Here is a 16,206-nt window from a genome sequence, read left to right on the forward strand (position 1 = left end):
CATACCGAGACGTTTTCAGCAGGATATTTCGCGCAAAATTTAAAATTGCACTTTAGTAAGCTAACCCGGCCGTATTGGCATGTGTTGCAATGTTAAGATTTCATCATTGATATATAAACTATCAGACTGTGGTCGGTAGTAGTGGGTTTCAGTAGGCCTTTAAAGTAATTTGTGTGTGTAAACAAAGTCAGGTTGAAAAGCATAACATGATCGGTTTTATTGAATTTGAAGTGACAGAGCCTGAGTTTGCATAGAAGTTATTTGGAGAAAGATGACATTTGGCAGCATCAATATGTTCATATTACTTACGATACAACACCAATTACTTCCCAAAGTTGTAATAGTACCTAGAATTATGACAAAGCTTTCACGTTGCATTGCCTACAATCAATGCTATTGTACAAATAAAAAAAAAAAAAGCAACATGTATTTATTGAAATCATCCATTCAATAAGCGTTTACATATATGACAATGTAATAGGAATTGTATTTATTAGAAATATACTCATTGATTACTTTGAAATTAAAATGTAAAAAAGCCACTTAAAAAAAATAATAAAAAGATTTGCTACATTTCTGCCACCTGCCTTTTTATATCACCTAACTAACTACAGGTAGGTCCAGTTCTAATCCCACCAAATAAGAAGCATAATAAGCACTTCAGCATTCTTTTCTTAATATAAGATATTCATTTACAGCTGATGCTCTTTCTTCCAGAAGCACCATGTTTATTAGTTACTGTAAACATTCATTTTGTTTTGGGAATAAATACTCCAGATTTTCAAATAATTCACATTTTCCTCGCTGAGCTGCTGTGTAAATCAAATGCAGTCCACAGGTCAAGTGTCAAGTAAAGTATGTTGTTTTTTTTTAAGTGATGACTTGGTCCCCGACATCTTCCTGAGATTCAAGATCTAGGAGGAGTGATACAAATAAGAACGCAGTTATGTCATTTCAAATTCACTAATAATGCTGACTTTTGATGAAGGCAACTCTTGCTCACATTTTGTCTTAAATCACCTGTTTGCATTTGTATGTCCAGCAGAGGGCGCCAAAGCAGCTTTCCCCCTTAGCAATGCATTAAGGGTGACCGTTTGGCCGCTTGGTTGCTAAAGAAAAGACAATGTTTGTTAAAGACTTCAGAAACAATAACAAATGTCATAAATAAAACATCACGTTTACCACTGATGGTCTACTGACAGGACAAGGCGGTGGAGGTCTGTTAGGTGGTTCTGGTCGGGGTTCAGAAGGTGAAGAAGGTGCAGGTCCTGGAGGTGCGGGAGGGTTCCGCTTATGAAGCGGTACAGGTGGTGGTTTCACCGCAGGACGTGTGACAGCGTGTTTGGAGCGCAGTGGATAGGCCTGAATTAGATAAGGACAGGAAGAAGCAAATTGAAGTGATTGGTACTGATGTTACCTTACAGAGGATACATCATTTTCTGGAATGCCCTCCCAGTAACAGTTAGAGATGCTACCTCAGTAGAAGCATTTAAGTCCCATCTTAAAACTCATTTGTATACGCAAGCCTTTAAATCAGGGGTCTCAAACTCAATTTACCTGGGGGCCACTGGATGCAGAAACTGGGTAAGGCTGGGCCGCAAGAAAAGATTTCTTAAAAAAAATCTAACATGCACTTTTTAATGAATTCACCTTCTTTGAATGGCTTTCCCGCCCTAGCAACTCTTTTTCCAACCCTCCCGATTTTTCCGAGAAACTCCCAAATTTCAGTGCCCCTCCCGACAATCTCCCGGGGCAACCATTCCCCCGAATTCCTCCCGATTTTCACCCGGACAACAATATTAAGGGCGTGCCGTGATGGCACTGCCTTTGACATCCACTTTTTCACCATACAAACAGCGTGCCGGCCCAGTCACATGTTTTATGAGGCTTCTGCAGACACACATAAGTGACTGCGAGACATACTTGATCAACAACCATACAGGTCACACTGAGGGTAGCCGTATAAACAACTTTAACACTGTTACAAATATGCGCCACACTGTGAACCCACACCAAACAAGAATGACAAACACATTTCGGGCGAACATGGTGTCAACATTCTTACAAGAAGTCACATCTTGATGTTTCTACTATATCGTAATATTGCATCCTTCCAAAATCAACATAACGTTGACAAAAACAAGAACGAAAGGTGAACTTGACACATTTTCTGACAGGCGCCTTTTGTGACATTTCTGTACCTGCCGGCCTGAGTCTTGCTTCTTCAACAGGAATGTGGGGTTGGCGTGGCCGTTCATGTGGACGTCGGCGTGCAGAGGCTTGGCTTCCACTGGCACCGAACAACTGGAAGCAATAGACTACCTTGGTTACTTTTGCTTCAGTTAAAGGACGTCTTCATGAAGACGGAGTGCATCTGTAAAAGTATTCACAGCGCTTCACTTGTTCCACATTTTGTTATGTTAAAGCTTTATTCCAATAAATATACACAATAATTCAACTATTTATTGAATTACCGTGTATCGGTTAATATGTGTAATATTTATTCATGTATTTAATAATTGTTTACTTACTGTTGTTTATTTGTTGTGTTACAAATAGAGAACAAACAAATGGGTTGAAACTGCTATGATACGAAAAAGGGTAGGGTTGAATGAGCTCTGCTGGAAATATGTTATGTAATACATTGTAATTGTATTGTATTGTAAACTGAAACCAACCAAACATTTTATAAATTCAATTTGTCTTTAAAATTCTACAGACAATACTCCATAATGACAATGTGAAAAGTTTTTTTATTTTTTTTATTTTGCTACAGGGAAGCATGGTGGTGGCAGCATCATGCTGTGGGGATGTTTTTCAGCGGCAGACGAGCATGTTCGGCAGTGCACAATCACAGAGTACTTACAAGCAGACGCATTTTGGCTTAAAAACTAAAGATAAAGATGAAGTTATAACACTGAAACGCCCTCAGGAAGAGGTGCTTTATGACATGGCTAGCAAGCTGGCGGCTAGTGTTTGTCCGCAGTCAGCAGTGTTTTATCTACTTCAAAATCGCTGGTCCTTGTCTCCATGGCGACATATCAAGTACATTTGTTTCAAATATCATCCCTATAGGACGAGTGTTCGCTAAATATGCTACACTGCACACCAGAATCATGACAATGGATATATTAACAAACGCCATTAGTGGATCTACACTTAACATCCACTGTAATGATACCAAGTACAGGAACGTATCTAGTCGATACTACTATGATTACATCGATATTTTTTGGCATCACAACATCTTCTTTTGTTTTTTCAAATGTATATTATGTTTATAAACGCAGGAAATATGTCCTTGGACACATGAGGACTTTGAATATGACCAATGTATGATCCTGTAACTACTTGGTATCGGATTGATACCCAAATTTGTGGTATCATCCAAAACTAATGTAAAGTATCAAACAACAGAAGAATAAATGATTATTACATTTTAACAGAAGTGTAGATAGAACATGTTAAAAAAGAAAGTAAGCAGATATTAACAGTAAATGAACAAGTAGATTAATAATTCATTTTTTACCACTTGTCCTTAATTTTGACAAAATAATAGAATGATAAAGGACACAATATGTTACTGCATATGTCAGCAACTAAATTAGGAGCCTTTGTTTGTTTACTTACTACTAAAAGACAAATTGTCTTGTATGTTCACTAATTTATTTAAGGACAACATTGCAGTATGAAACATATGTTTAATGTACCCTAAGATTTTTTGTTAAAATAAAGCCAATAATGTGAAGTGAATTATATAGCGCTTTTCTCTAGTGACTTAAAGCGCTTTTACATAGTGAAACCCAACATCTAAGTTACATTTAAACCAGTGTGGGTGGCACTGGGAGCAGGTGGGTAAAGTGTCTTGCCCAAGGACACAACGGCAGTGACTAGGATGGCGGAAGCGGGGATCGAACCTGGAACCCTCAAGTTGCTGGCACGGCCACTCTACCAACCGAGCTATACCGCCCTGGTTGGCTGTGGTCCCCTTTATTTAGAAAAGTACGGAAAAGTACTAAAAAGTACCGAGATACATTTTGGTACCGGTACCAAAATATTGGTTTCGGGACAACACTAGTCAGGATAGAGGGAAAGATGAATGCAGCAATGTACAGAGACAACGCTTCCCATGCAATCTGATGGAGCTGCAAAGAGGAATGGGCAAAACTGCCCAAAAAAAGGTGTGCTAAGCTCGTGGCATCGCATTTAAGAATACTTGAGGTTGTAATTGCTGCCAAAGGTGCATCAACAAAGTATTGAGCAAAGGCTGTGAATACTTATGTAGCTGTGATATTGTTGTTTTTCATAAATTTGTAAAAATGTTTTAAAAAAACGTTGTCACATTGTCATTGTGGGGTATTTTCTGTCGAATTTTGAGCACAAAAATACATTTATTCCATTTTAGAATAAGGTCGTAACATAACAAAATGTGGAAAAAGTGAATGCGCTGTGAATACTTTCTGGATGCAGTGTACCTTGGTACAGGTGCTGGCGATGAGCTCTTAAGGGGATGCAGTTTATGTTTGTGGCAGCACCACAGTCCAACAGCCAGCAGAGGGAAAATAACCAAAGGAAGGACCAGCAGGATGAGAAGAAGATTGCCTGTTGGAATAAAGTGGTGTCTAAAAAGTGTTTCCAAATCCTGTTCATACATGAAAGTAATTTCCTTACTGTGACCGATGACAGGTCCACTGTCCACACTACCTCCCGCCCCTCTCTGGACACACAGAGGAGGAGCCCAGCCACTCTCACAGTGGCAGTTGTGGTTGTTGTTACACAGCTAGTGAGAGAGGAGGAAAGTGTCATGTGACAACTTGTCTTACTTCCTCATAGGGCCTGATTTGCTAAGACCGAAATACAGAGGTGGGTAGTAACGCGCTACATTTACTCCGTTACATCTACTTGAGTAACTTTTGGGATAAATTGTACTTCTAAGAGTAGTTTTAATGCAACATACTTTTACTTTTACTTAAGTATATTTATAGAGAAGGAACGCTACTTTTACTCCGCTACTTTTATCTACATTCAGCTCGCTACTCGCTACTAATTTGTATCGATCTGTTAATGCACGCTTTGTTTGTTTTGGTCTGTCAGACAGACCTTCAAAGTGCCTGCCTTACTGGTGACGTTTCACTCCGTTCCACCAATCAGATGCAGTCACTGGTGACGTTGGACCAATCAAACAGAGCCAGGTGGTCACATGACCTGACTTAAACAAGTTGAAAAACTTATTGGGGTGTTACCATTTAGTGGTCAATTGTACGGAATATGTACTGTACTGTGCAATCTAATAATAAAAGTTCCAATCAATCAATCAAAAGTGTGAAGGAAAAAATATACTTTTTTATTTCAACCGTACATCCCGTCAAAAGCCTAAAGACTGACCGCACATGAGGACGTTCCTGTCTTCACAATAAAAGTGCCGCTCCATTGCGCTTGCGCTTTCAAAACAAGAGTCTCCGAAAGCCAGCGCAAACAAGTAAAATGTATAAAAACGAATATGGAAGCTGGACAAATAAGATGCCAAAAACCCACCACTTTCATGTGGAATTAGACAGAAAGGAGGAACGTTTCTTCTCCTCCATTTGAAAACGTGGACGTTATCATCACAACTGTCTGATTACAATCAACACAAGTCATCAGAATCAGGTAATACACCAACTTATATTCTAGTCTTCATGAAAGAAAGGAATCTATATGTTAAACATGCATGTATATTCATTAAAACACCTTTAACATGTAAACAAAAACAGCAAAATAAATACATATAAATTATATACTGTATATATCAATGTATATGTATGTATGTATATATATATATATATATATATATACATACATATATATACATATATATATACACATATATATATATACATATATATATATATGTATATATATATATATATATATATATATATATATATATATATATATATATATATATATATATATATATATATATATATATATATATATATATATATATGATATGAGTGTGTATGTTACTCATCAGTTACTCAGTACTTGAGTAGTTTTTTCACAACATACTTTTTACTTTTACTCAAGTAAATATTTGGGTGACTACTCCTTACTTTTACTTGAGTAATAAATCTCTAAAGTAACAGTACACTTACTTGAGTACAATTTCTGGCTACTCTACCCACCTCTGCCGAAATACCACGGCGCTAAACAGCATGTGCAATCTATAAAATAGCGTGTACTATTAGGGAGCGTATTGCATGTGATCTACCAACACTGTGTGTGTGTGTTTGAAAAGTGGCGCAAACCATGTTATTTAAAGGGGAACATTATCACCAGACCTATGTAAGCGTCAATATATACCTTGATGTTGCAGAAAAAAGACCATATATTTTTTTAACCGATTTCCGAACTCTAAATGGGTGAATTTTGGCGAATTAAACGCCTTTCTAATATTCGCTGTCGGAGCGATGATGTCACGTTGTGACGTCACATCGGGAAATAATCCGCCATTTTCTCAAACACCGAGTCAAATCAGCTGTGTTATTTTCCGTTTTTTCGACTGTTTTCCGTACCTTGGAGACATCATGCCTCGTCGGTGTGTTGTCGGAGGGTGTAACAACACGAACAGGGACGGATTCAAGTTGCACCAGTGGCCCAAAGATGCGAAAGTGGCAAGAAATTGGACGTTTGTTCCGCACACTTTACCGACGAAAGCTATGCTACGACAGAGATGGCAAGAATGTGTGGATATCCTGCGACACTCAAAGCAGATGCATTTCCAACGATAAAGTCAAAGAAATCTGCCGCCAGACCCCCATTGAATCTGCCGGAGTGTGTGAGCAATTCAGGGACAAAGGACCTCGGTAGCAAGTTTGTTCCCGCAGACGAGCGAGCTAAACCCCCTGGATGTCTTGGCTCACACCGTCCCTTATGCCACCGAAGCTGATCAAGAGAAGAATATCGACCCTAGCTTCCCTGGCTTGCTGACATCAACTCCAAAACTGGACAGATCAGCTTTCAGGAAAAGAGCGCGGATGAGGGTATGTCTACAGAATATATTAATTGATGAAAATTGGGCTGTCTGCACTCTCAAAGTGCATGTTGTTGGCAAATTTATTTGATATGCTGTAAACCTAGTTCATAGTTGTTACTTTCCTTTAATGCCAAACAAACACATACCTATCGTTGGTTAGAAGGCGATCGCCGAATTCGTCCTCGCTTTCTCCCGTGTCGCTGGCTATCGTGTCGTTTTCGTCGGTTTCGCTTGCATACGGTTCAAACCGATATGGCTCAATAGCTTCAGTTTCTTCTTCAATTTCGTTTTCGCTACCTGCCTCCACACTACAACCATCCGTTTCAATACTGCGTAATCTGTTGAATCGCTTACATCGCTGAAATCCGAGTCTGAATCCGAGCTAATGTCGCTATAGCTTGCTGTTCTATGCGCCATGTTTGTTTGTGTTGGCTTCACTATGTGACGTCACAGGAAAATGGACGGGTGTATATAACGATGGTTAAAATCAGGCACTTTGAAGCTTTTTTTAGGGATATTGCGTGATGGGTAAAATTTTGAAAAAAACTTCGAAAACTAAAATAAGCCACTGGGAACTGATTTTTAATGGTTTTAATCCTTCTAAAATTGTGATAATGTTCCCCTTTAAAAACGTTTTTTTACGTGGACAGCACCATGGAGACACACTCATTTACAGCACGTTCACGTTGTCATGATCCTACCTGTGGCGTTTTGCTCTGTTTTTAAACAAGCAGCAGACATGCACCACTTTTTATGGGCATTTTAGAAGAAGTCCTGCGGTGCATCTACAAATCGAACACCATTAAAAAAAACACTAAAGGAAACCAAAACGCATCAATTTGAAGATTTTAAAATCTCCAAAAGCCTCTCAATTATAAACAAAGCAAAACTATACCTCAATGAAAATGCACTCCGTACTCTATACTGCACCTTGGTACTCTCATACCTTACATACTGTGTTGAAGTATGGCGGAATACTTACCACAACACAATTCATCCTCTGATCATATTACAGAAAAGAGCAGTGAGTATCATTCACAACGTTGGTTGTTTAGAACATACTCATAATCTGTTTATGCAATCAAAGTTGCTCAAATTTGATGACCTTGTTAAATATATATATATTTTATAAGACGAGTGCAGGCTCGTAACTTGAGAGGCTTTGAATATTTCTTATTGCCTAGAGCTCAAACCACTCGTAAACGTTTTTGTGTGTCTGTATGCGGAGTAAAACTATGGAACAAACTGGACTTACAACACAAGCAATGCCAAACTATTAATCGATTTAAACTATTATACAAACATGGGGTCTGGTTCAAATATAGAGATGAGGGTCTTTCATTTGACCTGCTGTTGTACTCTGTCTCAAAGTGTTAACATGTGCTTAATGTTTCCTTACCATTATTGCTATGTTGTCTATTACCATTATTGCTATGATGTCTATTATCATTGTTGGTATATTCACTATTCCTACATTGTTGATACAAATTATTGTTACAATCAGAGGTGGGTAGAGTAGCCAGAAATTGTACTCAAGTAAGAGTACTGTTACTTTAGAGATTTATTACTCAAGTAAAAGTAAGGAGTAGTCACCCAAATATTTACTTGAGTAAAAGTAAAAAGTATGTTGTGAAAAAACTACTCAAGTACTGAGTAACTGATGAGTAACATACACACACATATCATATATATATATATATATATATATATATATATATATATATATATATATATATATATATATATATATATATATATATACACATACACACACACACACATATATATATATATATATATATATATATATATATATATATATATATATATATATATATATATATATATATGTCTTAATAAGGTTATCCAAAAAATAGTGCTCGATACCGTAGTAGAGCGCAATATATGTATGTGTGGGAAAAAAAAAAAAAAAAAAAAAGAGATGAAATAGTCTTGTGATTTTTTTCCCACACATACATATATATATATATATATATATATATATATATATATATATATATATATATATATATATATACATACACACATATATATATATACACATATATATATATATATATATATACATACACACACATATATATATATACACATATACACACACATATATATATATATATATATATATATATATATACAAACATTTATATATATATACATATACATATATATATATATATATATATATATATATATATATATATATATATATATATACACACACATATATATATACAGTATATAATTTATATTTATTTATTTTGCCGTTTTTGTTTACATGTTAAAGGTGTTTTAATGAATATACATGCATGTTTAACACATATAGATTCCTTTCTTTCATGAAGACAAGAATATAAGTTGGTGTATTACCTGATTCTGATGACTTGCATTGATTGTAATCAGACAGTAGTGCTGATAGCGTCCATGTTTTCAAATGGAGGAGAAAAAAAGTTCCTCCTTTCTGTCTAATACCACATGAAAGTGGTTGTTTTTTGGCATCTTATTTGTCCAGCTTCCATATTCGTTTTTATACACTTTACAAGAAATACATTGGTGGCAATTCCGTAGCTTGCTAGCTTGTTTGCGCTGGCTTTCGGAGACTCTTGTTTTGAAAGCGCAGGCGCGATGGAGCGGCACTTTTATTGTGAAGACAGGAACTGTGCAGACAGTCTTTAGGCTTTTGACGGGATGTATGGTTGAAATAAAAAAGGGTCTTTCTTCCTTCACACTTTTGCTTAATTGATTTAAACTTTTATTAGTAGATTGCACAGTACAGTATATATTCCGTACAATTGACCACTAAATGGTAACACCCCAATAAGTTTTTCAACTTGTTTAAGTCAGGTCATGTGACCGCCTGGCTCTGTTTGATTGGTCCAATGTCACCAGTGACTGCATCTGATTGGTGGAACGGAGTATTTGTTGAAACGCAGGCACTATGACAGACCAAAACAAACAAAGCGTGCATTAACAGATCGATAAAAATTAGTAGCGAGTAGCGAGCTGAATGTAGATAAAAGTAGCGGAGTAAAAGTAGCGTTTCTTCTCTATAAATATACTCAAGTAAAAGTAAAAGTATGTTGCATTAAAACTACTCTTAGAAGTACAATTTATCCCAAAAGTTACTCAAGTAGATGTAACGGAGTAAATGTAGCGCGTTACTACCCACCTCTGGTTACAATGTAATAATTATTGTTACCTGTGGTAATGCCACTATGATACAACATCTGTATTCCTTGAACGAAGTAACAGTGAAACTCATGTGAATAATCACTGAATGGAGAACTGGGGGTGGGATTAAATAAATTATCTTCTTCCCACTCCGTTTCAGGCAAAACTGGACAATCATGCACTATATTAATTTATATTATTATGTGTTGTCAACTTTGTACTTTTTTTTGTCATTGCCTGAAATAAAAAAAATAATAAAAAAAAATTAAATGAACCAGCCCCTTATGTCATCTAACAGCTATAACATTATAAAAGGATGTTACTGAATAGACGATAAGTCTAATATTTGTATTTCTGACCATTCATATGTTGATACACACGTAGGATTATTGCAGCGCAAGCACCGATTCCTGTGTGTAATAGATTGCGCATCCTTTTCACATGTGCTGAATAAAACACAACCTAGAGCTCCTAAAACACAGTGATGAGTGTTGATAAATCACTATGCGTTTTGCTAATCAGCATATATTTTGCATATTAATGAAGACCGAAATGCAAAATGGATTGCACGCATTATTCTGCTCACTTAAGAAACGCAATCCACTGTGCACACGTTTAGTAGATCAGCTTTGCGTGTGCTATCAAGTTTGCACGTGTTTTAATACATGCAAACCTTTAGTAAATCAGGCCCATAGGATATAAACTCACCCCGTGTCCGTTGCATTTAGCATTGCAGTCGTCAGCCCTGAGGAAAGATGCGTTACGGCATTCTCCATTGAAGCAAATCTATTGAAAGCAGGAAATAAATGTTATGTGTTACATTAAATGAAGCCAATTGCAGTGTTTCTCATGCATTCATTTATTTGTGGAGATCTGGCATGAGTAAATATAGAGTAGATTTGTGTTTCTTGTGTGGAAGCGTACATGATTAGTTGTAGAGCAAAATAAAGAGCCTTTTTTTTTAACATGGAGCAAAAAAGGCCTAATGTAACAAGAAATGGCTAAAATGTTGATACTAGTAATTGGTGCTGTCAATGTTAATACTTTAACTCACAAGTGTCAAAATCAAGGCACAGGGGCCTAATATGGCCCGCCACATCGTTCTATGTGGCCCATGAAAGCCTGGAAATAAAGTATGCCAATTAAGTATTTTTTCCTTATTTCCAAATGTATTCATTTTTTCCATTTTGACAGAAAATCTGTACTGCATGCAATTGCTTATATTTTAAATGTTAGTATTATCTAATAATGCAACAAATATTATATATGTTTTTAATGTTAAAATAAAATAAAAATACTTAAATATCTGCTTGTCATATGATTTAAAAGCAAGTCATCTATCAAATTGTATTTGAAAAAAATAATCAAATTATTAGGCAAATGTGTAAAAATATGAGCCTATACATATATAAATAAATAAATAAATGGGTTGTACTTGTATAGCGCTTTTCTACATTCAAGGTACTCAAAGCGCTTTGACACTACTTCCACATATATATATATATATATATATATATATATTCATATATATTCACTGTTACAAGCATCCCTCTGGTGGCAGCCATAACTGTGATGTGGCCCCAAATGAAAACAAGTTTGACACCCCTGCTTAAATTTTTGAGATTAATCCCAAAACGGTATCGCATTAGTCATGTATAATAATGATAATAATATATTTTATTTGTAAAAAAATAAAAAAATAAAAATACTTTACATTGAGCAAACAACCTTAAAGTGCTACAGTGTATTAAAAAGATAATACAAATAAATAAAAATAAAAACTATAAATAGCGTGCCGGCCCAGTCACGTTATAACATCTACGGCTTTTGGAGAGTGCACAACTGCACACACACCAAGAAGGAGACGAAGAAGAGACAGTCACGGCGACAACGAGTGACAGAGAATACAAACCCCGTTTCCATATGAGTTGGGAAATTGTGTTAGATGTAAATATAAACGGAATACAATGATTTGCAAATCATTTTCAACCCATATTCAGTTGAATATGCTACAAAGACAACATATTTGATGTTCAAACTGATAAACTTTTTTTTTTTTTGCAAATAATCATTAACTTTAGAATTTGATGCCAGCAACACATGACAAAGACGTTGGGAAAGGTGGCAATAAATACTGATAAAGTTGAGGAATGCTCATCAAACAATTATTTGGAACATCCCACAGGTGTTGTTAAAAGAAAAGGTGATGTAACACAGTGGTGAACATGCCCTTTCCCAACTACCGGTACTATGGCACGTGTTGCAGCCATGAAATTCTAAGTTAATTATCATTTGCAAAAAAAAATAAAGTTTATGAGTTTGAACATCAAATATCTTGTCTTTGTAGTGCATTCAATTGAATATGGATTGAAAAGGATTTGCAAATCATTGTATTCCATTTATATTTACATCTAACACAATTTCCCAACTCATATGGAAACGGGGTTTGTAGAATGAGGATGGACAATTCAACCCTAAACTCACTCCTCTCCTGCAAGTTAAATTTCACAGATGCTGCCTGTAATAGAGTGATCTAAGTTGTTTGTTGCCATCTCCTGGTGAATGTTGGGTATAGTGTTCTGTGGTTACTTTTTGGTTGGCCAACGGTTTACGTTGTATTGCGCACCCTGACGGCAAGTGTGGGAGTCGGTTCTGAAGTATGAAGTAAAGAGACGTAACTTCGTAACTTGACTTAACTTGACTCCAACCCAGAATATTACACTGCCCATACCTACGCTCCTTCAAAGGCTATGCTACTGGCTGCAAAGCATTGCACTTTCAAATACAACAATGAGTAGAGGAGTGTGTGTGTATATATGTGTAAATAAATGAACACTGAAATTCAAGTATTTCTTTTATTTATATGTATATATATATAATAAAATACATATATATATATATATATATATATATATATATATATATATATATATATATATATATATATATATATATATATATATATATATATATATATATAAATAGCTAGAATTCACTGAAAGTCAAGTATTTATTTTATTCATATATATATATATATATATATATATATATATATATATATATATATATATATATATATATATATATATATATATACTGTATTTTTTGGACTATAAGTCGCAGTTTTTTTCATAGTCTGGCCGGGCTCCAGTGCGACTTATATATGTTTTTTCCCTTCTTTATTATGCATTTTTGGCAGGTGCGACTTATACTCCGGTGCGACTTATACTCCGGAAAATACGGTACTTGAATTTCAGTGAATTCTAGCTATAAATATACTCCTCCTCCCTTAACCCCTCCCCCCGGCCCCGCCCACCCCGACCATGCCCACCTCAACCCCCCCAAATCTCCGAATTCGGAGGTCTCAAGGTTGGCAAGTATGCTGTATGACATTCTGACAATAAAATTGTATTTGTGTCAAACTATTGGAGTCTTTTTTAAAGTTCATTATAATTATACATGGAAGTCATTTACTGTGATTAATCAAAACGCAAAAGTGTGATTAATCAGATTTAAAAAAAAAAAAAAAAGTTTAATAGCACTTCTTAAAATATATAAATAACGTTTTTATTAGCCTTTTAAAAATACGTCATGGCCAATAACGCAAATTAGATTGCAGCCGTGTGCAGATTTGCTAATTAACCATGTGATGAAGGAAGTATTAGTCTCACCGAGTCGTCGCCACATTTAGTTCCCGTCATGACGAGGCCTGGGTCCAAAGTGTCTCCCTGCGGCTCCTCGTCTCTCTGACCAAGCTTGTAGACGTGTGTCCCCATGCAATGCACCCTCTTGTTGCCCACACTCACGGTGGTCTCAATGCGCACCGCATTGCTCTCTATCGGCTTGGATGCTGAAGACAAACATTGGATCTTCCCACATTTGGCGTCTCTGACACAAAACAAGCAAGACGCCTCATTCAGTTTGTCACGTGATGCACGACCAACAGATAAATGAACTCTCTCCCTAGTCTACAGTCGCTTGGCGAAAGGTCTACAAAAGCCGTGTCTAAAAACATAAGTATGCCAGCTGTGGCTGTAGGCAACCTATGGATGCAGCTTTATCCACCTCTGTTAAAGGGGAACATTATCACCAGACCTATGTAAGCGTCAATATATACCTTGATGTTGCAGAAAAAAGACCATGTATTTTTTTAACCGATTTCCGAACTCTAAATGGGTGAATTTTGGCGAATTAAACGCCTTTCTAATATTCGCTCTCGGAGCGATGACGTCACGTTGTGACGTCACATCGGGAAGCAATCCGCCATTTTCTCAAACACCGAGTCAAATCAGCTCTGTTATTTTCCGTTTTTTCGACTGTTTTCCGTACCTTGGAGACATCATGCCTCGTCGGTGTGTTGTCGGAGGGTGTAACAACACGAACAGGGACGGATTCAAGTTGCACCAGTGGCCAAAAGATGCGAAAGTGGCAAGAAATTGGACGTTTGTTCCGCACACTTTACCGACGAAAGCTATGCTACGACAGAGATGGCAAGAATGTGTGGATATCCTGCGACACTCAAAGCAGATGCATTTCCAACGATAAAGTCAAAGAAATCTGCCGCCAGACCCCCATTGAATCTGCCGGAGTGTGTGAGCAATTCAGGGACAAAGGCCCTTGGTAGCACGGCAAGCAATGGCGGCAGTTTGTTCCCGCAGACGAGCGAGCGAAACCCCCTGGATGTCTTGGCTCACACCGTCCCTTATGCCACCGAAGATGATCAAGAGAGGAATATCGACCCTAGCTTCCCTGGCCTGCTGACATCAACTCCAAAACTAGACAGATCAGCTTTCAGGAAAAGAGCGCGGATGAGGGTATGTCTACAGAATATATTAATTGATGACAATTGGGCTGTCTGCACTCTCAAAGTGCATGTTGTTGCCAAATGTATTTCATATGCTGTAAACCTAGTTCATAGTTGTTAGTTTCCTTTAATGCCAAACAAACACATACCAACCGTTGGTTAGAAGGCGATCGCCGAATTCGTCCTCGCTTTCTCCCGTGTCGCTGGCTGTCGTGTCGTTTTCGTCAGTTTCGCTTGCATACGGTTCAAACCGATATGGCTCAATAGCTTCAGTTTCTTCTTCAATTTCGTTTTCGCTACCTGCCTCCACACTACAACCATCCGTTTCAATACATGCGTAATCTGTTGAATCGCTTAAGCCGCTGAAATCCGAGTCTGAATCCGAGCTAATGTCGCTATAGCTTGCTGTTCTATCCGCCATGTTTGTTTGAGTTGGCATCACTATGTGACGTCACAGGAAAATGGACGGGTGTATATAACGATGGTTAAAATCAGGCACTTTGAAGCTTTTTTTTAGGGATATTGCGTGATGGGTAAAATTTTGAAAAAAACTTCGAAAAATAAAATAAGCCACTGGGAACTGATTTTTAATGGTTTTAACCCTTCTGAAATTGTGATAATGTTCCCCTTTAATGTCCCATCCTCTTGGTGGTTTAGGTGAATAAACATCCAAATATGCGACATAAAGCAAACAAACAAAACTCACATGTCCTTACAGCTCCTGTACTTCCCGAAGAGATCTTTGCCACAGTTCCCAAACATGTCTCCTGCCTCGTTGACCTTCTTAAAACACACGTCAGGAGCTGGACGGCCATCTGCATACAACATAAAACACACACACACAGACGCACAAACGCACGCACACACATACATGGTGTTATTGGACCACCCGATGGAGAGCAGATGGCAACCTTTCACTGTTCTTTCACTGAAAAGCCTCCACGTGAACATGGACATCATCCAATAACAACAACAAGTCAATGCATTTTTTCCCATTTGAATATTTAAGCAACCATGGCAGATACACTGTGGCTCACATAAGAATGAATATTAGATGACTCCTATTTTTGTAAGCTTTGACTCACAATGTATAAAACTCAGACCCTGAATATGAGACATGCTGTTTTATATTTGGGTTGATAAGGTACCGTATTTTTCGGAGTATAAGTCGCACCGGCCGAAAATGCATAAT

The 16,206-nt window shown here is 37.0% G+C and overlaps 1 protein-coding gene across 4 annotated transcripts in view; it reads right to left on the bottom strand.

Moving 5' to 3' along the window:
- Positions 1–475: 475 nt before the first annotated feature.
- adam19b (ADAM metallopeptidase domain 19b) overlaps positions 476–16,206 on the bottom strand; it is a 73,797-nt gene continuing 58,066 nt past the window's right edge. The window contains exons 15-23 of one of the 4 annotated variants that reach the window (XM_061927789.2): positions 15,721–15,829; positions 13,882–14,098; positions 10,919–10,996; positions 4,672–4,780; positions 4,476–4,602; positions 2,202–2,304; positions 1,201–1,362; positions 1,021–1,109; positions 476–914 (exon numbers count right to left, since the gene is read on the bottom strand). In XM_061927789.2, the coding sequence (XP_061783773.2) occupies positions 908–914; positions 1,021–1,109; positions 1,201–1,362; positions 2,202–2,304; positions 4,476–4,602; positions 4,672–4,780; positions 10,919–10,996; positions 13,882–14,098; positions 15,721–15,829 (1,001 nt within the window). In that variant the 3' untranslated portion in view covers positions 476–907. Of the gene's footprint in view, positions 915–1,003; positions 1,110–1,182; positions 1,363–2,201; positions 2,305–4,475; positions 4,603–4,671; positions 4,781–10,918; positions 10,997–13,881; positions 14,099–15,720; positions 15,830–16,206 lie in introns of all 4 variants that reach the window. The other 3 variants (XM_061927790.2, XM_061927787.2, XM_061927788.2) reach the window with 3 other exon arrangements.

This window comes from Nerophis lumbriciformis, linkage group LG35, assembly GCF_033978685.3.
Source record: "Nerophis lumbriciformis linkage group LG35, RoL_Nlum_v2.1, whole genome shotgun sequence".
Classification (NCBI taxonomy): domain Eukaryota; kingdom Metazoa; phylum Chordata; class Actinopteri; order Syngnathiformes; family Syngnathidae; genus Nerophis; species Nerophis lumbriciformis.